The 22,239-nt window shown below is 52.8% G+C and overlaps 2 protein-coding genes across 2 annotated transcripts; both read right to left on the bottom strand.

Annotated features, from left to right (window-relative positions):
- Positions 1-4,911: 4,911 nt before the first annotated feature.
- LOC141470124 (protocadherin alpha-3-like) lies at positions 4,912-7,500 on the bottom strand. The gene has a single exon (XM_074156048.1). The coding sequence runs from the start codon at positions 7,498-7,500 to the stop codon at positions 4,912-4,914; it is 2,589 nt and encodes an 862-aa protein (XP_074012149.1).
- Positions 7,501-15,147: 7,647 nt separating this feature from the next.
- LOC141470122 (protocadherin alpha-3-like) lies at positions 15,148-17,754 on the bottom strand. The gene has a single exon (XM_074156046.1). The coding sequence runs from the start codon at positions 17,752-17,754 to the stop codon at positions 15,148-15,150; it is 2,607 nt and encodes an 868-aa protein (XP_074012147.1).
- Between the last annotated feature and the right edge of the window lie 4,485 nt (positions 17,755-22,239).

The following is a 22,239-nucleotide window of genomic DNA, read 5'->3' as shown; positions in this document are numbered from 1 at the left end:
CTGCCCAGGGAGGTGGTTGAGTTACCATCGCTGGATGTGTTTAAGAGACGTTTAGATGTGGTGTTGGGGGATATGATATAGGGGAGAACTTTGTAGTGTAGGGTAGATGGTTGGACCCGATCCCAAGGGTCTCTTCCAACCTGGACGATTCTAAGATTCTATGATTCTAGGTGGACACAGCATCTGAACTGAGGCCGACTGTGCAAGTGCACAAGTAGGGGAAGTCAAGGGCACAAAGATTACACCCACCTCCTCATATGCCTTCACAAATGCTGCCTGGGGAGGAGCAAGGAACCATCACTGCAACATCAGTCGCTGTGGAAGCTACTATGGATGCCCACCATTAGACAGGGAAAGCAGACTGAAGTGCTACAAACCACCTACACCTTTCCCAAAACAAAAGGGAAAAGGGCCATCACACAGTATTCCACAGTCTGCAGGTCACCCCCTCTTACCAACACATTGCCTACGTCAGGCCATCAGCAGCACAAGGGACTCTCTCTGCTGGGAGATATTCATAACCACAAATGCCCACATTGTGGCCCTTTCAATACCACACACTGTCTCATGATACAGAAGGCCTCCAACTCCAGACACTTGGGAGCCTGGGAAAGGATCCTGGCCAGGAACACTCTGTGTCCACCCTGCCTCACGCTTCCTTCTAGGCATTCTTCATTCCCCACTCTGGGACATGTGTTCTCAACACAAGCACATCATATCCCATTATTCTCTTCTTATGACGTGGCCTGTGGTCTTCCCAAGGATTTCCAGATCCCTCACACAAGTCTTTCCACTGGTCAAGGTCACCCTTCACACCACGCAGTGCCCAGGCCCCATGCAGTGTCGCTGCCACATTCACCTCCACGACATGCCACGGTTTCCTTTCCCATCTCAATGCTCAATTCGAGTTTTGCTTACTCTTCCCATCCATGAGAGCACCATAACAAACATACAGGTCGTATCATATCCGTGGTGTTCAGCAAATTCTCTCCTGCTGACTCTTCACGTTTTGCAATTTCAGAGGGGAATGTTACAGACCTCAGAACAACACTCTTTGTAGAGATCATGTGGGGACAACTCTAATGGCAACATTGATTTCACATTGAGACACATCAAACCCACATGTTGAGGAGAACACCAGTCCAGCAGATGACACCTACTGTGTAGCACAATTTGGTTGAGAGCGGGTTTTGTTGTTGAAAAGAGAATTCCCAGGGAATTTGTAAGGATGTTGCAACTAATGCAAATAATGAAAGAACATATAAACAGGTCAGTGTACATCAAGCCACCAGTCCAGCCAGGAACAGGAACAGTCCAGCCAGGTTCACAGGACATTGTGAGCATTTCAATACCACACACTGTCTCAAGATCCGGAAGGGCTCCAACTTCAGACATCCTGGGAGCTGCAAAAGGACCCTGGGCAGGAAGACGCTGTGCCCTGCCTGCCTCATGCTCTCCTCTAGGCATCCTCCATTCCCCATTCTGGGACGTATGTTCTCAAGACAAACAGATCATAGAATCAGAATCTTCATAGTTGGAAGGGACCTTTGAGATCATCGAGTCCAACCATACACACACACACACAAAAAAAAAAGAGAAACACAACAAAACAAAAAAACCACAAACAAACAAACAAGTAAAAAAAAACCCAAACACAAAACAAAACACCCAACCCAACACTCTCAGGCACTAGAGCATGCCCTGAAGTGCCACGTCTACACATTTCTTAAGTACCTCCAGGGATGGCGACTCCACCACCTCCCTGGGCAGGCTGTTCCAGTGCCTGACCACCCTCTCAGTAAAGTAATTCTTCCTAATATCTAATCTAAACCTCCCCTGACGCAACTGCAGACCATTTCCTCTGGGCATTATTCCCTTGGGAGAAGAGGCCAACACCCACCTCTCTACACCCTCCTTTCAGGTACTTATAGAGGGTAATGATGTCTCCCCTCAGCCTCCTCTTCTCCAAACTAAACATGCCCAGTTCCCTCAGCCTCTCCTCATATGACTTGTTCTCTAGACCCCTCACCAGCTTGGTGGCTCTCCTCTGGACATGCTCCGGCACTTCAATGTCCTTCTTGTAGACCCAGAACTGAACACAGCACTCGAGCTGAGGCCTCACCTGTGCCCAGTACAGAGGCACCATCACTTCCCTACTCCTGATGACCACGCTATTCCTGACAGAAGCCAGGATGCTGTTGGCCTTCTTGGCCACCTGGGCACACTGTTGGCTCACGTTAAGCTGGCTGTCCACCAATACCCCCAGGTCCTTTTCTGCTGGGCAGCTTTCCAGCCACTCTTCCCCGAGCCTGTAGAGTTGCCTGGGTTGTTGTGATCCAAATGCAGGACCCGGCACTTGGCCTTATTAAACCTCAGCCCATTGGCCTTGGCCCATTGATCCAACCTGCCCCGTCCCTCTGTAGAGCTTTCCAAACCTCAAGCAGATCAACACTCCCACCTAGTTTGGGGTCATCTGCAAACTTACTGAGGGTGCACTCCCAGATCATCAATAAAGATAGCAAACAAGACTGGCCCCAAAACTGAGCCCTGAGGGACACCACTGGTGACCGGCCGCCAACAAGATTTCACCCCATTAATCACAACTCTCTGGGCACGGCCATCCAGACAGTTTTTTACCCAGTGAAGAGTACACTTGTCTATGCCATGATTCGCCAGCTTCTCCAGGAGAACACTGTGGGGGACGGTGTCAAAGCCCTTACCAAAGTCCAGGTAGACAACGTCCACAGCCTCCCACAGGGGAGCAGGAAAAGAAAAGAAAATAATTCCCATTTCTAACACCTGCCTTGGGTCACAATCCCCTCCCTGAACACTGTACTATTACATAGAGTAACAACATTGGTAGAAAAAGAACATAGGAAAAGTCCACAGCATCGAGAAGGTGGGTCACATGGTCACAGAAAGAGATCAAGTTGGTTCAGCAGGACCTCCCTTTCATAAACCCATGCTGGCTGGCCCTGATCCCTTGGCTGCCCTGCACTTGCCGTGAGACCTCACTCAAGATGATCCTCTCCATGATCTTTCCCAGTACTGAGGTCAGGCTGACAGGCCTGTAGTTCCCCGGATCCTCCTTCTGGACCTTCCTCTAGATAGGTGTCACATTGGCAACACTCCAGTCATCTGGTACCTCTCCTGCTGACCAGGATTGTTGATACATAATGGAGAGGGGCTTGGTGAGCTCTCCTGCCAGCTCCCTGAGTACACTTGGGTGAATCCCATCCGGCCCCAGAGACTTAGGCGTGTCTGGGTGCATAAGCAGATCATTAAATACTTCCTCCTGGATTATGGGGGGGTTGTTCTGTTCTCCCGCTATTGCCTTATGACACCAACCATGGTCTTCCCAAGGATTTCCAGTTCCTTCACACAAATCTCCCAACTGCTCAGGTCACCCTTCACACCACGAGGTGGCCAGGCCCAACTGCCACATTTATCTCCGCACCACGACACAGTTTCCTTTCCCCCTTTCCCACCTCAGGGCTCACTCCAGCTTTTGCAGACCCTTCCCAGCAATAAGAGCACCATAAAAAAAAAAACACATGGATGAGATCATATAGACTGCATCCAGCAGACTCTCTACTCTTTCTAAAGCTGATATTGGAACAGCTCTAAATGACAATGGCATTCATTGTGTGCTGTGACAGAACAACCAAACATTAACAAGCACCCCAACATAACGGATGATATTGATACTGTAGCAGAATTCAGGTTTGGGGGTTTGTTATCAGGGGGGTGTTTGTTGGTCCGATGGTGTTAAAAAGTAGGTTTCTGGGTCTTTTCTAACGGTGTGGGTGCAGATACAAATATGGAAAGTACATCATAAAAGCCGGCGTACATCACACCACTTCTCTGGCCAGGATCGCAAGTCCACAACCACTCCCATCAACGACTGCACCGTAAAACCATAGAGGTGGTATCATGTACACTGTGTTCAACAGGCTCTCTGTACTCGACCCATCATGTTTTGCAATGCTTCAGCTACCTCAGATGAAATGTTGCACACCTTGGAGCTCTGATACACATCTGAAATGGCACACATCTTTTGTAGAGATATTCTTAGGATAGCTCTGATGGCAACGGACAGTGATTTCCTACAGTGAGAGAACAATCCGAATGCTGATGAGCACAGCATAACAATTTCTAATGTAGAAGACAATTTCGGTTTTCTTGAAAAGAACATTTCCGGGGCTCCCATACGGCTGTCAATGTTGATACAAACACTGAAGGACTGTCCTAAAATAGGACAGCGTACATCATATCATGTCACTTCTCCAGCCAGGAACAGTAATCTATACCATGGTTTGGGGGAGCAGGAAAAGAGAAAAAAATAATTCCCATTTCTAACATCTGCCTTGGGTCACAATCCCCTCCCTGAACACTCTGTACTATTACATAGAGTAACAACATCGGTAGAAAAAGAACACAGGAAAAGTCCAAAACGCTTTCCTACTTTCTTAATGACTCTGGTGAATGAATAAAAATGGAGAAATTACACCGCGGGGACAGAAGATCCTGAACACCAATGGCCACCCTGAGTCAGGAACTTCTAAAGGAGAATCAAAGAAAAGCAGGACACAGTTTTCCACAGGAAACCACAGCTGACACCAGAACAGCGATAAGGCACTTAATATTGCCAAGGGAATTCTCACCGCAAAACCCCTCGCTCCATCACGAAGCTCGGCTGGAAATGCTGCACACCAGCAAGCCGACGGCGTGCCACCTCTTATCGCAATCAGCAGTGATTCTATTCTACGGGAGAACAACTCACACCCACAACAGCAAACCTCTGCTGAGGTGAGGCAACACCGTTAGTTTCTCCCCAAAGCAACAGCCCAAGGGCTGTGGCAAGGACGCGAAGGCAGATGGTCCCATTAACTCTCTCTCCCATTCACGTCCTTAAGCACCCGACAAGCACCCACCCACCGCCGGACCCGCCCACTCAGCCCGACTGCCCGGGGACACAAGGGACACAAGGGACACAAGGGACACATGGGCGAGGAGGGGGCGAGAGGCGATAAAGGGAGGGCCACTGACCGTGTCCAGCAGAGCGGGAGGCTCCGGCTGCGTCTCCTTGGCCGCGGGGCCGGGCGGCGGCGGGAAGTTGGGGCTGAAAACCATCAGGTCGCTCTTGCCCGCGCCCTCCGCCACGCACAGGCTCCGGCTCTGACGCTGCGAGTACGACCAGCTCCCCACTTCGCTGGCGCACACCAGCGTCGCCGGACCGGGGCCCGACAGCACGGCCGCCCGCGGCGCCCACCGCGACGCCCCGTACAGCACCAACGCCAGCAGGAACAGGCTCGACACCGCGCAGATCGCCACCACCAGCCACACGTTCGTCGCCGACGCTCCTGACGCCGACGCCGCGCCGACCTCCGCGCCCCACGACGGCCGCACACCCGACGACGACGACGACGACGAGCCCGACGACGACGACGACGACTCGCCGCCCTCCACCAGCGACACGCTCAGCGTGGCCGTGGCCGAGCGCGACGGCTCCCCGTGGTCCCGCACCACGATCACCAGCCTCTGACGCGGACCGTCCGCCTCCTCCAGCGCCCGCGCCGTTGTCACCTCGCCGCTGTACAGACCCACGCGGAACGGGCCCTTCCCCCGCGGCTCCCACACCTCGTAACGCAGCCACGCGTTGTAGCCCGAGTCCGCGTCCACCGCACGGATCTTCGCCACCACCTGACCCGCCGGCGCACCCCACGACGCCCACGCCCACAGCGACCCCGGCACCGCCTCCACCGACGATCCGCCCCACCCACCGCCCACCGACGACGGCAGCAGCGCCGGCGCGTTGTCGTTCTCGTCCACCACGAACACCTGCACCGTGGCGTTGCCGCACAGCGGCGGATCCCCCGCGTCCACCGCACGCACCTCGAACTGCAGCACCTGCACCTCCTCGTAGTCCAGCGGCTGCACGGCCCACACCCGACCGCTCTCCGCGTCCACCGACACGTAGCTCGACGCCGCGCGCCGCCCCACCGACGGCGACGCGCCCCCGACACCGCCCTCCCACAACGAGTAGCTCACACGGCCGTTGCCCGCCTCGTCCGGGTCCCGCGCCCACACGCGCGCCAGCTCCGCGCCCGCCGCGTTGTTCTCCCGCGCCAGCACCGTGTACACGGCCTGCAGGAACGACGGCGCGTTGTCGTTCACGTCCGACACCGGCACGCGCACCCCGCGCGTGGCGCGCAGCGGCGGCGAACCGCCGTCCTCCGCACGCACCTCCACCTCGTACTCCCACACCCGCTCACGGTCCAGCGCCTCCCGCAGCACCAGCGAGTACGACCCCGCGAACCTCGACACCAGACCGAACGGCGACGACGGCCACACCGCGCACCGCACGCGACCGTTCGCCCCCGAGTCGCGGTCCGACACGCTCAGCAGCGCCACCACCGTCCCCGGCGGCGCGTCCTCCGACACCGGCACCGACAGCGACGTCACCCACACCTCCGGCGCGTTGTCGTTCACGTCCAACACCTCCAGTTCAACGCTGCAGTGACCCGACAGCGGAGGTGTCCCCTTATCTGTCGCTTCGATTTGTAACTCGTGTAAGCGGACGTCTTCAAAATCCAGGACACCCGTCAGTCTGATCTCGCCCGTCTTCGAGTCAATGGTGAACAGATCTCTGTTACCAACAGGAACCGAACTGACGATGCTGTAAGAAAACTCTCTGTTGAGACCCTGGTCCGCATCCGTGGCGTTCACACGCACCACCAAAGTCCCCTCCGCAGCGCTTTCCAGCAGCTGCACTTTATACACTGACTGGTTGAACTGGGGCGCGTTGTCGTTGGCGTCCAGCACCGAGATCACCAGCTCCATCGTGCCCGTCAGCGACGGACGGCCACCGTCACTCGCCGTCAACACCAACCGGTGCACAGGCACCGTCTCGCGGTCCAGCGGTTTCGCGAGAATCAAAAACAGGGATTTTCTGATTTCATCAGAGGATTTAACATCGAGCGTAAAGTGCTCGCTGGGGCTGAGCGTGTAGGAGAGCTGCGCGTTGGCTCCGACATCTGCATCCGACGCGCCCTCCAGCGGGAAACGAGAACCGGGAGGAGAGTTCTCCGATACACTGAGGTTTTTTCGGGCGGCGGGGAAGAACGGGGCGTTGTCGTTGATGTCGGTCACCTCCAGCTCCACGTGGAAGACGCGCAGCGGCCGCTCCACCAGCACCTCCAGCCGCAGGGCGCACGGCGCGCTCTTCCCGCACAGCTCCTCCCGGTCCAGCCGCGAGCTCACCACCAGCGCCCCGCTCGCCCCGCTCACCTCCACGCTCGACCCACGGCCCTGCGACACCAGACGCAGCCGCCGCCACTCCGCATCGCCCGCCTCCAGGCCCAGGTCCTGCGCCAGACGGCCCACCACCGTCCCGGCCTTGGCTTCCTCCGGCACCGAGTACCGCACCTGACCAACGCCCGCCGACCACGCCGCCTGCACCAACGCCACCCGCAACACCAGACCCCAACTCACGACCATCCTCCCCGCCGCAGCTGCCGCCGCCGCTGGAACCCGCACGGGCCCCGCACGGCTCCCCGCCGCCGCACGGACGCACCGGCTCTCCTGCCCGCCCCGCGCCGCCCCCCCGCGCTCACAGCCGGGCTCTCCGCCGCACCGGGGCGGAGCCGCCTCGCCGCTCCGCCGCCGTTTCTGAGCCTGCAGCGACACCGTGTGCTCCTCCGACGCCTCACACGCTCCACCACACACCGCGCCTCCGACCAGGGCTCCTCACCTCCTCTCTCGCCTCTTCCTTCCATTCTCCTCTTTTTCTTCTTTTTCTCCTCCTTTTTTTTTTTCTTTTTCCCTTGTTTGCTTGCTGTTTGCTTACATAGATACCTTTCTCTCCGTCTTCCTTTTTCGTCCTTTTTCTTTCTGAAAGGAGGAACGAATTTCTTCCTTCATTTATCTCTCATTCTTCGTTTCCCTCTTCCTTTGCAAGTCCGTCTTTTTCCCCCTCATTTGCTACTTTCTAATCTTTACTCTTATCATTCTTCTTTCTTCTCTTTCCCAATTTTTCCTTCTGTGTCTTCTCTTTCTTCTCTTGCATCTCCGTTTCGTTCTTCCTCTGCTGCACCCTATCCTTACCTCCCCTTTCTCTTCCGTTTCCATCATTCTCTCTTCTTTATCTCTGCTGGCAGTTCCCCAGTCGCCAACGGCGCCGCGGTGGACACCATCAAAGACGGAACCATCAGCGCTAATTACGGAACATCAGCGCCCGAGCGCGGTACTCTAATCAAGGCGGGGGCTGTTAGGGACCAACTCCTTCCAGGGTCCAGGGATATAGACGTCGTGCTGGTGATCTGCTCTATCGTCTCTTCTTTCATTCCTTTATCTTTTTTTTTTTCTTGCTTTCTTTCTTTTTACTTCCCTACAGTTCTTCCTTTTCTTATTCCTCCCCTTCTGCCACTCTCTTCTTCTCTCTGTCTCTTTCTCCCTTTTTTTCCTACCCTTTCTTCTCCTGCTTCTTCTTTCTTCTGTCTTCTCTTTCCTTCACTCTTTTCCTTCTTTCCCTGCCCCGTCTCATCCTGCGTCCTTTTCTGTTTATACAAAAAAACTCGAGCCATTCTCTCTTCCTTTCTTCTTCGCTTTAATCAAAATGTTTAACAAAGGTCTGCACCACGCTCGCACTATACCATGGACATGTCTTCAGGCAAGAGTCCTCATTCCTTCTCCTCATCGCTTTTCACCAAGACTTACACGCCGTTCCCGAGTACTAAGGATGCTGAGGTGCTCCACTCCATTCGTCGTGTCAATGTAATGTCAATGCATCCTGGTGATCTGCTCTGTCATCTCTTCCTTCTTTCCTGTACCTTCCTTCTTTCTTCCTTTCTATTTCTTCTTTGCCTGTTTCTTACTTCCATAGATTCCTTCCTTCCCTTTGTCCTTTTGATCTTCCTTCCTCTCTCGTCTTCCGGTTGGTTTTGGTTTTTTTTAATTTAGTTTTCTAACCTGCCTTATCCTTGCTTCCCTTACTCTTCTACTTCCATCCTTGTATCTTCTGTTCGTTTCTCCATTATCAAAAGTTTTTAAAATGTCTACACCAAGCTCGCCATTAACCACGGACATGCCTTTTGGCAAGAGCTCTCATTCCTCTTCCCTATCGCCTTCCATCCTTCGAATAGGGAACAACCTTCCCGCTTTTCCCCAGTTTATGAATCTGCACCTCCCCTTATCCTCTGGAAGAAGAACACCTCCTCGGCATACTAGCCATCTCAAGGACCCAGCAAATAACACAACGAGGCAATCATATGGCAAAGAACAGCTCTGCGACATCACAAAAGAATCCACCACTCTGAAACACAAGCCCAAGACCCAGGTACTTGGACATCTGGTAAAAAAGACAAGCAACACAGACGAGTCTCTCATTCAGAAACTTAAACCCATCACAACCCAACACAACAATCCTCCACAAAGGCTGAAAAAGCATAGGGCAACCACAGCTCCCGACCACTCTTTGTATACCTTGATTCTTCCAGCTTCAGTTTTCCACCTGCACGCTGGAAAAAAAGCTCTTCCTTTCCCTTTCAGGAAACGGAATTCCTTTTCAGGAATGCACTGTCAGAACACACCCAGACCCTCGGTAAACAGGGGTATCAGTCGCCTCGGAATAGCATGCTCAACCCTAACAGCCGAACAAAGAACATGAGGATAACACATGGCATTTTTACTGAGTACATCCCCATTGACGCCTGACACATCCACCCAAAGAAATGCATTGTGGTCCCACGGAATACCTCTCCTTCATCAGCATGACCCACCTCCCACACAGCCAAACAAAAGGCACCAAGGTAACATCACAACATTTTCACTCACAATATCCCCTCAACACCCAACACATCCACTCCGTGCAACGCATTCGGGTCCCTCCTCCCTCTGCCCTTGCTGCCGTCTGCTCAAGCTGTGCCTGGAAGCAGAAGGAAAATGAAAGCAGGCAGTGGTGCTTTGCTGCTTCAGACCTACAGGCATTAATAACAATGCAGACAGCACTCGGTCAATCCAAAATGAAGACAGCATGACTAAACAGGAAAAAAAGTACTCATCCTGTTGAGCAACTTACCTGTACAATACAAATGATGAATGAACAAACCGCTTCGTTCATCAAAATCAAAAACATTTTCAGGAAAGGAGAATTGATTTTAAGGAACATTTTCAATTAACATTATCAGAGATTCCTGGGGAAGTTGCACAGGAAAAAAAGGAAATTACTTATGCTCTGCAAAAGCCTTGAAAATGCTAGTGTCGTTTAGGCCAAATCGCCTCATGACAGGCAACAGATGCTCTCCCCCCACCTCTCCCTCCAAGGAGAGGAGAAGGAAAAGATAAAGAGATTTAGGAGTTTAGAAGGAACAAAACTACTTTAATGAAATATTAATAATACAATGAAAAGGAAATCATGAAAATAAATAAAATATATACTAAACCGTATCAAGCTCCCAGGATGACATCACCAACAGGCACTGGGGAAGTCCCGTATTGGATTCAGCGATGAATGGGAACTGCATTCAGGATCTGGAGTAAGGAACTCACAGATTGGGATCAAAGGCAGACAAACAGAAAGAGTCCTCCTCAGACGGCGGTCATTGAAGAAAGAGGGCTGAACCTTTGATTCCTCAGCTTTTAGACTGAGCGTGGCAGATGGGATGCAAAACCCCTCTTGATCAGTTTTGGGTCACCTCTCCTGTCCGCTCCTCCTTCCAGGTGGGACCCCTCTATGCTTTTCTGTTTATGACCCTCCAGCGTGGCAAATAAAGAAATTAGATGACCTTGGCTCCTATAACAATAAGTATAAGCAAGAGCCTCTCTGCACACCATTCCTTGGCATTGACTATAAACACAGGTCTGATCACTCTGAGAATGAACAGTTCTCTCCACAATACGCTGTTAATTTCAGAGAGTTAGAAGAGGCCTAGCTAAGAAGTAAAATGACTAAACTACCAAGTTGGTTCTGGTTTTCCTCAAACCAGGACAGCGCACAGTGCTCCCTTAGAGACCTCTGTCACAAGGAAAGTAGGAGGCAGACCGGAAAATTAAGGACATTCTCTAAACAATAACCTCTCCTCAAGGCAGTGGAAAAGCCATCCTCCACACGGATGACAAACAGCCCGAACACCTGCTACTTGACAGCTGCCACAATTCCAGAGTCTACGTCTCATCCACACATTGCCAATGTGAGAGAAGAAAAAACAGAAAACCATGAGGTTTTGGTAAAAGGGAAGAAAAACCAAAGGAGCCATCCCACTGTATCAAAATGCAAGAAGAGAACAACAGAGAGGGAGGATATGCAGAAATTCTGCAGGACCTGAGAGTAACCCAGGCAAGCACCACTCTCTGCGGAGCCTCTTCTTGAGGTCTTCTACTGGCATCCTCCATCCCACACCTGGGGAAATGGTATCTCCAGCTAAGCGGACATTCTCCAGTTCTTCCCCAGTGACACAGAGCATGTTCTAACCAGCATCTCCATTTCCCTCAGGCAAGACTTTTCCCCACTCAAGGTCACAATCCCCATGATACATGCCCAGCCCTGCTTCAGCCATTCACAGGATCACTGCCACAGTACCCAGGTACTGCTCCAGCCCAACAACACGCCCCAGCTCTAAACCCCACGCTCAACATGACCCAGGCCTTTGCACATCCTCACCTTCCTCACAAACAGCACACAACCACACGATGACTACAAAACCTCACAGTGTCTGGCAGACTCTTCCCAGATGCCTGAGACTCACACTGATTTTTTTCTGACTTTTCAGCAGTCTCCAGTGGCAACACCCGAGCTCTGCATTAGAACTTAAAGATTCTGTGACTACTGCTTGACAGCAATGACTACCGTCCACACAGATTTTATTCTTTGAGAAAACCACACCAAATGCTGAACGCACACATGGCGTCACCTGGGTGAGAGCTGGGCTGTTGTGCAAGGTTTGCTGTGTACATTCACGCACCTGAATGAGTCAAGCATAACAGCAGGACACATCATCTCTACGGAGGCAAACTCCAGCCGCTTTTGGTGAAAGCAGAGAAGAAAACCAAAGGATCCCATTCTGCTGTACTGAAATGAGTATCACCCACACATTTGTACATCATCACTTTACCTCACGACTGGCATGAGAAGGGAGGCTGAAAAGCCACAGAGTGTCTGACAACTCCTTTTGACTTTAGAGCTGTGATTAGAGCTGTGACAGCTCGGATCCTACCCTGCACAAAGTTCACTCTTCCAGGGAACCACACCAAAGGCCAAAGCGTAAGTGCATTTAAAATACCCACTACATAAGAGAATTCATACCGTAGAAAAAGAGAGTTGGGCTGCTCTGCAGGGTTTGGTGTGCAAATGCATGCAACCAAATGAGTGAAGCATGACAAGGGGACACAGCATCTGAACTGAGGCCGACTGTGCAAGTGCACAAGTAGGGGAAGTCAAGGGCACAAAGATTACACCCACCTCCTCATATGCCTTCACAAATGCTGCCTGGGGAGGAGCAAGGAACCATCACTGCAACATCAGTCGCTGTGGAAGCTACTATGGATGCCCACCATTAGTCAGGGAAAGCAGACTGAAGTGCTACAAACCACCTACACCTTTCCCAAAACAAAAGGGAAAAGCTTCCTCACACAGTATTGCACAGCCTGCAGGTCACCCCCTCTTACCAACACATTGCCTACGTCAGGCCATCAGCACAAGGGACTCTCTCTGCTGGGAGATATTCATAACCACAAATGCCCACATTGTGGCCCTTTCAATACCACACACTGTCTCATGATACAGAAGGCCTCCAACTCCAGACACTTGGGAGCCTGGGAAAGGATCCTGGCCAGGAACACTCTGTGTCCACCCTGCCTCACGCTTCCTTCTAGGCATTCTTCATTCCCCTCTCTGGGGCACGCGTTCTCAACACAAGCACATCATATCCCATTCTTCTCTTCTTATGACGTGGCCTGTGGTCTTCCCAAGGATTTCCAGATCCCTCACACAAGTCTTTCCACTGGTCAAGGTCACCCTTCACATCACGCAATCCCCAGGCCCTACGTAGTGTCGCTGCCACATTCACCTCCACGACATGCCACGGTTTCCTTTCCCACCTCAATGCTCAATTCGAGTTTTGCTTACCCTTCCCATCCATGAGACAACCATAACAAACATACAGGTGGTATCATATCCGTGGTGTTCGGCAAATTCTCTCCTGCTGACTCTTCACGTTTTGCAATTTCAGAGGGGAATGTTACAGACCTCAGAACAACTCTTTGTAGAGGTCATGTGGGGATAACTCTAATGGCAACATTGATTTCACATTGAGACACATCAAACCCACATGTTGAGGAGAACACCAGTCCAGCTGATGATACCTACCGTGTAGCACAATTTGGTTGAGAGCGGGTTTTGTTGTTGAAAAGAGAATTCCCGGGGAATTTGTAAGGGTGTTGCAACTAATGCAAATAATGAAAGAACATATAAACAGGTCAGTGTACATCAAGCCACCAGTCCAGCCAGGAACACAAGTTCACAGGACATTGTGGGCATTTCAATACCACACACTGTCTCAAGATCCGGAAGGGCTCCAACTTCAGACATCCTGGGAGCTGCAAAAGGACCCTGGGCAGGAAGACGCTGTGCCCTGCCTGCCTCATGCTCTCCTCTAGGCATCTTCCATTCCCCATTCTGGGACGTGTGTTCTCAAGACAAACAGATCATAGAATCAGAATCTTCATGGTTGGAAGGGACCTTTGAGATCATCGAGTCCAACCATACACGCACACACACCCAAAAAAAGAGAAACACAACAAAACAAAAAAACCACAAACAAACAAACAAGTAAAAAAAAACCCAAACACAAAACAAAACACCCAACCCAACACTCTCAGGCACTAGAGCATGCCCTGAAGTGCCACGTCTTCTACTTTTTGTTATCAGGGGGGTTGTTTGTTGGTCCGATGGTGTTAAAAAGAAGGTTTCTGGGTCTTTCCTAACGGTGTGGGTGCAGATACAAATATGGAAAGTACATCATAAAAGCCGGCGTACATCACACCACTTCTCTGGCCAGGATCGCAAGTCCACAACCACTCCCATCAACGACTGCACCGTAAAACCATAGAGGTGGTATCATGTACACTGGGTTCAACAGGCTCTCTGTACTCGACCCATCATGTTTTGCAATGCTTCAGCTACCTCAGATGAAATGTTGCACACCTTGGAGCTCTGATACACATCTGAAATGGCACACATCTTTTGTAGAGATATTCTTAGGATAGCTCTGATGGCAACGGACAGTGATTTCCTACAGTGAGAGAACAATCCAAATGCTGATGAGAACAGCATAATAATTTCTAATGTAGAAGACAACTTGGGTTTTCTTGAAAAGAACATTTCCGGGCTTTGATAAGACTGTTCTGACTGATAAGAATAAGAACATTTCCGGGGCTCCCATACGACTGTCAATGCTGATACAAACACTGAAGGACTGTCCTAAAATAGGACAGCGTACATCATATCATGTCCATCTCCATCATCTCCAGCCAGGAACAGTAATCTATACCATGGTTTGGGGGAGCAGGAAAAGAAAAGAAAATAATTCCCATTTTTGACGCCTGCCTTGGGTCACAATCCCCTCCCTGAACACTCTGTACTACTACATAGAGTAACAACATCGGTAGAAAAAGAACACAGGAAAAGTCCAAAACGCTTTCCTACTTTCTTAATGACTCTGGTGAATGAATAAAAATGGAGAAATTACACCGCGGGGACAGAAGATCCTGAACACCAACGGCCACCCTGAGTCAGGAACTTCTAAAGGAGAATCAAAGAAAGGCAGGACACAGTTTTCCACAGGAAACCACAGCTGACACCAGAACAGCGATAAGGCACTTAATATTGCCAAGGGAATTCTCACCGCAAAACCCCTCGCTCCATCACGAAGCTCGGCTGGAAATGCTGCACACCAGCAAGCCGACGGCGTGCCACCTCTTATCGCAATCAGCAGTGATTCTATTCTACGGGAGAACAACTCACACCCACAACAGCAAACCTCTGCTGAGGTGAGGCAACACCGTTAGTTTCTCCCCAAAGCAACAGCCCAAGGGCTGTGGCAAGGACGCGAAGGCAGATGGTCCCATTAACTCTCTCTCCCATTCACGTCCTTAAGCACCCGACAAGCACCCACCCACCGCCGGACCCGCCCACTCAGCCCGACTGCCCGGGGACACAAGGGACACAAGGGACACAAGGGACACATGGGCGAGGAGGGGGCGAGAGGCGATAAAGGGAGGGCCACTGACCGTGTCCAGCAGAGCGGGAGGCTCCGGCTGCGTCTCCTTGGCCGCGGGGCCGGGCGGCGGCGGGAAGTTGGGGCTGAAAACCATCAGGTCGCTCTTGCCCGCGCCCTCCGCCACGCACAGGCTCCGGCTCTGACGCTGCGAGTACGACCAGCTCCCCACTTCGCTGGCGCACACCAGCGTCGCCGGACCGGGGCCCGACAGCACGGCCGCCCGCGGCGCCCACCGCGACGCCCCGTACAGCACCAACGCCAGCAGGAACAGGCTCGACACCGCGCAGATCGCCACCACCAGCCACACGTTCGTCGCCGACGCTCCTGACGCCGACGCCGCGCCGACCTCCGCGCCCCACGACGGCCGCACACCCGACGACGACGACGACGACGAGCCCGACGACGACGACGACGACTCGCCGCCCTCCACCAGCGACACGCTCAGCGTGGCCGTGGCCGAGCGCGACGGCTCCCCGTGGTCCCGCACCACGATCACCAGCCTCTGACGCGGACCGTCCGCCTCCTCCAGCGCCCGCGCCGTCGTCACCTCGCCGCTGTACAGACCCACGCGGAACGGGCCCTTCCCCCGCGGCTCCCACACCTCGTAACGCAGCCACGCGTTGTAGCCCGAGTCCGCGTCCACCGCACGGATCTTCGCCACCACCTGACCCGCCGGCGCACCCCACGACGCCCACGCCCACAGCGACCCCGGCACCGCCTCCACCGACGATCCGCCCCACCCACCGCCCACCGACGACGGCAGCAGCGCCGGCGCGTTGTCGTTCTCGTCCACCACGAACACCTGCACCGTGGCGTTGCCGCACAGCGGCGGATCCCCCGCGTCCACCGCACGCACCTCGAACTGCAGCACCTGCACCTCCTCGTAGTCCAGCGGCTGCACCGCCCACACCCGACCGCTCTCCGCGTCCACCGACACGTAGCTCGACGCCGCGCGCCGCCCCACCGACGGCGACGCGCCCCCGACACCGCCCTCCCACAACGAGTAGCTCACACGGCCGTTGCCCGCCTCGTCCGGGTCCCGCGCCCACACGCGCGCCAGCTCCGCGCCCGCCGCGTTGTTCTCCCGCGCCAGCACCGTGTACACGGCCTGCAGGAACGACGGCGCGTTGTCGTTCACGTCCGACACCGGCACGCGCACCCCGCGCGTGGCGCGCAGCGGCGGCGAACCGCCGTCCTCCGCACGCACCTCCACCTCGTACTCCCACACCCGCTCACGGTCCAGCGCCTCCCGCAGCACCAGCGAGTACGACCCCGCGAACCTCGACACCAGACCGAACGGCGACGACGGCCACACCGCGCACCGCACGCGACCGTTCGCCCCCGAGTCGCGGTCCGACACGCTCAGCAGCGCCACCACCGTCCCCGGCGGCGCGTCCTCCGACACCGGCACCGACAGCGACGTCACCCACACCTCCGGCGCGTTGTCGTTCACGTCCAGCACCTCCAACACCACCTTGCAGTGACCCGACAGCGGAGGTGTCCCCTTATCTGTCGCTTCGATTTGTATCTCGTATGAACGAACATCCTCAAAGTCCAGGGCGCCCGTGAGACGGATCTCGCCCGTCTTCGGATTTAAAAGGAAAACGTTTAATCCCTTTGGAGGAAAAGTATTGATCGCAGTGTAGGTCACTTCACTGTTAAGTTCCTCGTCCTCATCCGTGGCGTTCACACGCACCACCAACATTCCCTCTGCAGCGTTCTCCAGCAGCTGCACTTTATACACCGACTGGTTGAACTGGGGCGCGTTGTCGTTGGCGTCCAGCACCGAGATCACCAGCTCCATCGTGCCCGTCAGCGACGGACGGCCACCGTCACTCGCCGTCAACACCAACCGGTGCACAGGCACCGTCTCGCGGTCCAGCGGTTTCGTCAGCACCAGAAACAGGGATTCTCGGTATTCTTCACTCCGCTGTAAATCCAGAGAGAAGTGCTCGCTGGGGCTGAGCGTGTAGGAGAGCTGCGCGTTGGCTCCGACATCTGCATCCGACGCGCCCTCCAGCGGGAAACGAGAACCGGGAGGAGAGTTCTCCGATACACTGAGGTTTTTTCGGGCGGCGGGGAAGAACGGGGCGTTGTCGTTGATGTCGGTCACCTCCAGCTCCACGTGGAAGACGCGCAGCGGCCGCTCCACCAGCACCTCCAGCCGCAGGGCGCACGGCGCGCTCTTCCCGCACAGCTCCTCCCGGTCCAGCCGCGAGCTCACCACCAGCGCCCCGCTCGCCCCGCTCACCTCCACGCTCGACCCACGGCCCTGCGACACCAGACGGAGCCGCCGCCACTCCGCATCGCCCGCCTCCAGGCCCAGGTCCTGCGCCAGACGGCCCACCACCGTCCCGGCCTTGGCTTCCTCCGGCACCGAGTACCGCACCTGACCAACGCCCGCCGACCACGCCGCCTGCACCAACGCCACCCGCAACACCAGACCCCAACACTGCCGGCGTGGTCCACAAGAGCCCATTGCAGTCATCAATTCCTTTTCTCCTCACCGCGTCGTTACAGATCTTTGTACTGAAACGATTTTAGCTGAGCACTGAACAGTAAACCCTTCCTCAGGGTCTGCACATCTTCTCTGCTGCTCTTTTTCTCGTATGCGTTCTTTTTTTTTATGCGCACCGTAAGGTTTTTCCCCGCCCTTCCCCCGCTTTTATCATACGTTTATTAGGTCAGAGCGGCATCATGTGGCGCTCTGGACGAATTGCCTCTTACGGTTCTCTGCAAATCGCGCTGGTTTGCTTCATCTCTGCCGTTTTCCATTTCATGCAATTCAGTTCTTTCTCACGTTGTTGCCGAATAGTTTATCCCCCGCATTTTCATTCCATTGGTTTAGGAGAAGTTTATATGATTCTCCCCAGCTTCTTCACAGAGCACCCTTCTGCCAGTTTTCCTGAAACGCAGTGCTTTTCACTAACTACTACTGATTTTGAGGCCTGAATTTTGTTCTTTGGTTAAAACAGCCGGAAAAATCCCATCGAACTTTTAATTCTTGTCGGAGGTGCTTTATTTTTTATTTTTTTATTTCGACTGGTGTTTACTGTCATCTCTGCTCATCTTGATTTGTAGCCTCTGTCATCAGTTCAAGTGGCCAAAAAGACCTCACGCTTATTTTCCTAGTGAAATGGTCTTGCCATAAATTATATTGAACATATTTTTCAGTTAATGGGACAGGTCTGAATATGACCCTGGTTGGGGTTCCTCTATTAGAAACCTTGAGGTTTAATTGAAGTGTTACTGAACTGCTCGTTCTATGCATTTCTTGCAAAGAAATATATCTAAAAGTGGCTTGTAACCAAGCCACCGGGATGAGGGCGTTCTGTGAGAAAGTCTTTTAAGAACTGAGGGTAGAAGGAAATGGGAGAAAACAGGGAAACAGACCCCCTTCTCTCTGTCGCTGGGTTCCCGCCCACAGCATCCCTCTGAGGGAACAGGAGGGTCAAACGGTTCGGCGACAACTCCACAGGAGACACTCCCTGTTACCCATCAGCTCTGCTGACAGCGCGAGTGACAACCCTGCTATGAGAAGCTGAGCGGAAACGGGACGTAGAAGGAGAGCAGACTATGAGAAACGCAGATCACTCCACATTTCCCTCTACACGGAGCAGGGGGACACAAGGGAGGGCACGGATGAGAGGAGGACGCAGTCAACACGCGTGGTGACTCTAGTCCCTTGGAAGGAAGCAGGACAGCCGCGTCATGGGGGAGTTCCTCCCTTTAAATGAGACAGGGCTGAGTTTTCTATCTGTGCTCTCCATCCGTGCTAGCCTTTTGCCGGAGGCTCGTCGGTATCGCAGGATACTGTAATAAAACACAGAATCGTCATGGTTGGAAGGGACCTCTGAGATCACCGAGTCCAACCATACACACACAAAAACCCCTAAAATCTCGGGCACTAGAGCATGCCCTGAAGTGCACATCTACACATTTCTTAAATACCTCCAGGGATGGTGACTCCACCACCTCCCTGGGCAGGCTGTTCCAGTGCCTGACCACTCTCTCAGTAAAGTAATTCTTCCTAATATCTAATCTAATCTTCCCCTGCTGCAACTTCAGACCATTTCCTCTGGTCCTGTCATTATTCCCTTGGAGAAGAGGCCAACTCCCAGTTCTCTCCAACCTCCTTTACGGTAGTTGTAGAGGGCAATGTGGTCTCTCCCTCAGCCTCCTCTTCTCTAAACTAAACATGCCCAGTTTCCTCAGCCTCTCCTCATATGACTTGTTCTCTAGACCCCTCACCAAATGGTACCGTCCCTCGCATCCCCGCCCTGGCAAAGCCGAGTGCGCGGCTGTGGGGGGATTTTCGACCACCATTTGAAGCGTCAAGACAAAATCTGCCGCGCACATCTCTCGTCCATATTTACCATCACCTGCCCTGGGCCCCCGCAGGTAGCTGGGCTGCGGCACACCGGCCCCGCGGCCACGGCACTTCCCGCAGCCGGACTGAAGATGAGAGTAATTTCTGCCGTTACCTCTGCAGCTCATGTTCACAGACCACAGTTCAAAACATTATTGAACACTATTGTGCCTACTGACCTTTTTGCATTCCACAGCGCCGCCGGTTCCTGTGGAAATCCGCCGCTGAAGGTGGCCAGGCTTTCCGGGGACAGCAGTGATGTCTTGAGTCCAGATCCGTCCCTGATGCCATTATTTTATGGCCTATGCCATCAAAACGCAACGATGAACTCTTCCTACTGCGTCTTTGTAACTTACCTGCATTCCCTTATGGTGCCCAGTGACGGGGTTTTCTCCTCGAGGAAGGCATTGAGACAAACCGCGTTTCATATCCCAAATCCTTGTGGAAGTTCAGCCTTTGAAGATGAAGAGTGGTCTCCCTCCAGCGCTGCTCTCGAGAGGAGCAGCCCACGGGAAACTGCCTAAGGGACCTCTGGCAGAAACTGCTGCTTGCTGGGCACTCGGACTTACTAAGTCCACTAGCACATCCCTATCGCATTCACAACGCCCACACAGGTTTTGTAATTCTCTTCCATTGTTTAGGTCTACACACGGATTTTCTGCAGTCTCACGCTGTCTCTACCATTGACCGGAGGTAAACAGGCAGAGATAAAACTATCCTGCCACGTAGAACAGCAGTCATTAACTTCTTCCAGATGTAGGCGACAGAATTGATCTTTTGGATAACAGAGGATCGAGGAAAAAGACTCCACTATTTTTGCCAAGTTAATCTGGAGACATGTTCCCGTCCTCTGAGTTCCCTGGAGTATTCTGGCAGCCTGCTTTAATTCGTGTAATAAAAGAAACAAAGGTTCGGGTAGAGATGGACGTTTTGACTCATGGATAGGAAGAGATACCACGACAGATCTTCTACCAGCAAATTCATCACACTCGCTCCACGGGAGTCCAGGACAAGAGGTGTTTAAGCAGGACAGATTTTGGTTTTGTGGGGTTTTTTTGTTGTTGTGTTGGTTTGGTTTTTTTTTTTCCCCGATTCATCCGCTTGATTAATTTAGCAATTTAATCAACTTACCTGAATAAGTAGATCTTCTCTGGAGGAATATTTCATGCCATATTCATAGGGATGAAAATATTATGCCGATGTCAGCAAAAAGAGCACCGTTTTATTTTAAAGTATCTTACAGCCGTGCTAGGGTCTAAGATAAGCTTGCTGTAAAATGTAGTAGGATGTTTTAAATCATTAAAGCAGCTGTTAATGAGATGACAAGCACTGACGTCAAAGATAGAGGATATGGTGTCCCTTTTCCTGTGGTCTGAACACTTGTCTGCATTGTTTCTATATCCACCAAGCAGCAGCTGGAATAAATGGTCCCACAATGCCAGAGATCCGAGGTTTGCTAGGGATAAAGGTGTTTCTGTACACAAAGAAATAGGTAAAGAATCCAGGAAAACCTACACGTTGGAAGAGTTGTTACTTACTCAAATCCAGTCCATGTGAAATTCTCATTCTGATGAAATCCAGCTACTACCCGAGTAGCGGGTAGTGTTGGCAAATCCTTAAGCGTTGTAGCATTGCACTGCTACCACAGATGTACAACTAAATTGTCTTCTATACCACCTGTATCTACAGTGAGAAGCTACGAAGGTTGCAAGGAAAAGCTGAGATCCTGCAAAAAGCACCCGAGTTTGAGGAAGGCTTAGTTTAGCTACTCCAACTTTGGTCAGTCTCAGAGTACGCCCCGAGCCTCTGACTAAGCAGCAAGACGTGAGGAGCGGTTATCCACATCAATAAAGAATCTGTACAGAAAAAAAAATCAGTAAAAGCTACTCACCTTTACACCCCGACAGCCCACCTAGTGCCCGGGCGTTACCCTGAGTCTCCTACATTAGACATAAAGGGGTGAAAGCCTAGTTCAATTGTTGCAAAAAATAACCACAGGTTTTGCCATCCAGAGTTCAGTTTATCCATCAGAGCTCACGGGGTGAACGCTGGATTCCTAGAAAAGCAAGTGCCCCCAACGGCAAACAGTTAGAGCCAAAAGATTCGTCTCCTGTCGTTCTTTAGACAGTTGGGAGACAGACAGACTTTTCCAGGGATATTTGAAAAGCTCTACTTCGACCCCCTCTGAACTCAGAGCTTGACTACAGCTACACTTGAGACAAAAAAAAATAAATATGGAAAATCGGCAAGAGGGAGAAAAGCAGGAGCTCCGGCAGAATCACTGCCGTGACAAAGGACACTTCCAGCTTTACCATCCCAAGATGGAAAGCGCTGCAGATCAGCAGCTCCAGATCAGCCGGCTCAGAGCGACTGTCCCCTTCATCGGGGATCCGGAGAGAAGAGCCCGTCCCCTCCCGAAGGGCCGGCGAGCCCCGAGCTCACATTGTCGGGTTTGTCTTCTTGCGAAGCGCGTCCTTCACACCTCTTTAACGCAGTTTAGCGGTTAGAGAACGGCATGGAAAAGCCGAGGTCTGGTTTCAAAGCCTTCCCGACACTCAAAGCGTTTAAAACAGCCTCTCCCACCATTCAAGAGTG

The sequence above is a fragment of the Numenius arquata genome, chromosome 11 (genome assembly GCF_964106895.1).
Source record: "Numenius arquata chromosome 11, bNumArq3.hap1.1, whole genome shotgun sequence".
Lineage (NCBI taxonomy): Eukaryota > Metazoa > Chordata > Aves > Charadriiformes > Scolopacidae > Numenius > Numenius arquata.
Note: the sequence above shows the minus strand (reverse complement) of the source record. Positions and strands in the feature narration are given on the sequence as shown.

Excerpts from the sequence above, each read along its gene's own strand:
- LOC141470124 (XM_074156048.1), bottom strand. The coding sequence starts at position 7,500 with ATGGTCGTGAGTTGGGGTCTGGTGTTGCGGGTGGCGTTGGTGCAGGCG.
- LOC141470122 (XM_074156046.1), bottom strand. The coding sequence starts at position 17,754 with ATGGGCTCTTGTGGACCACGCCGGCAGTGTTGGGGTCTGGTGTTGCGG.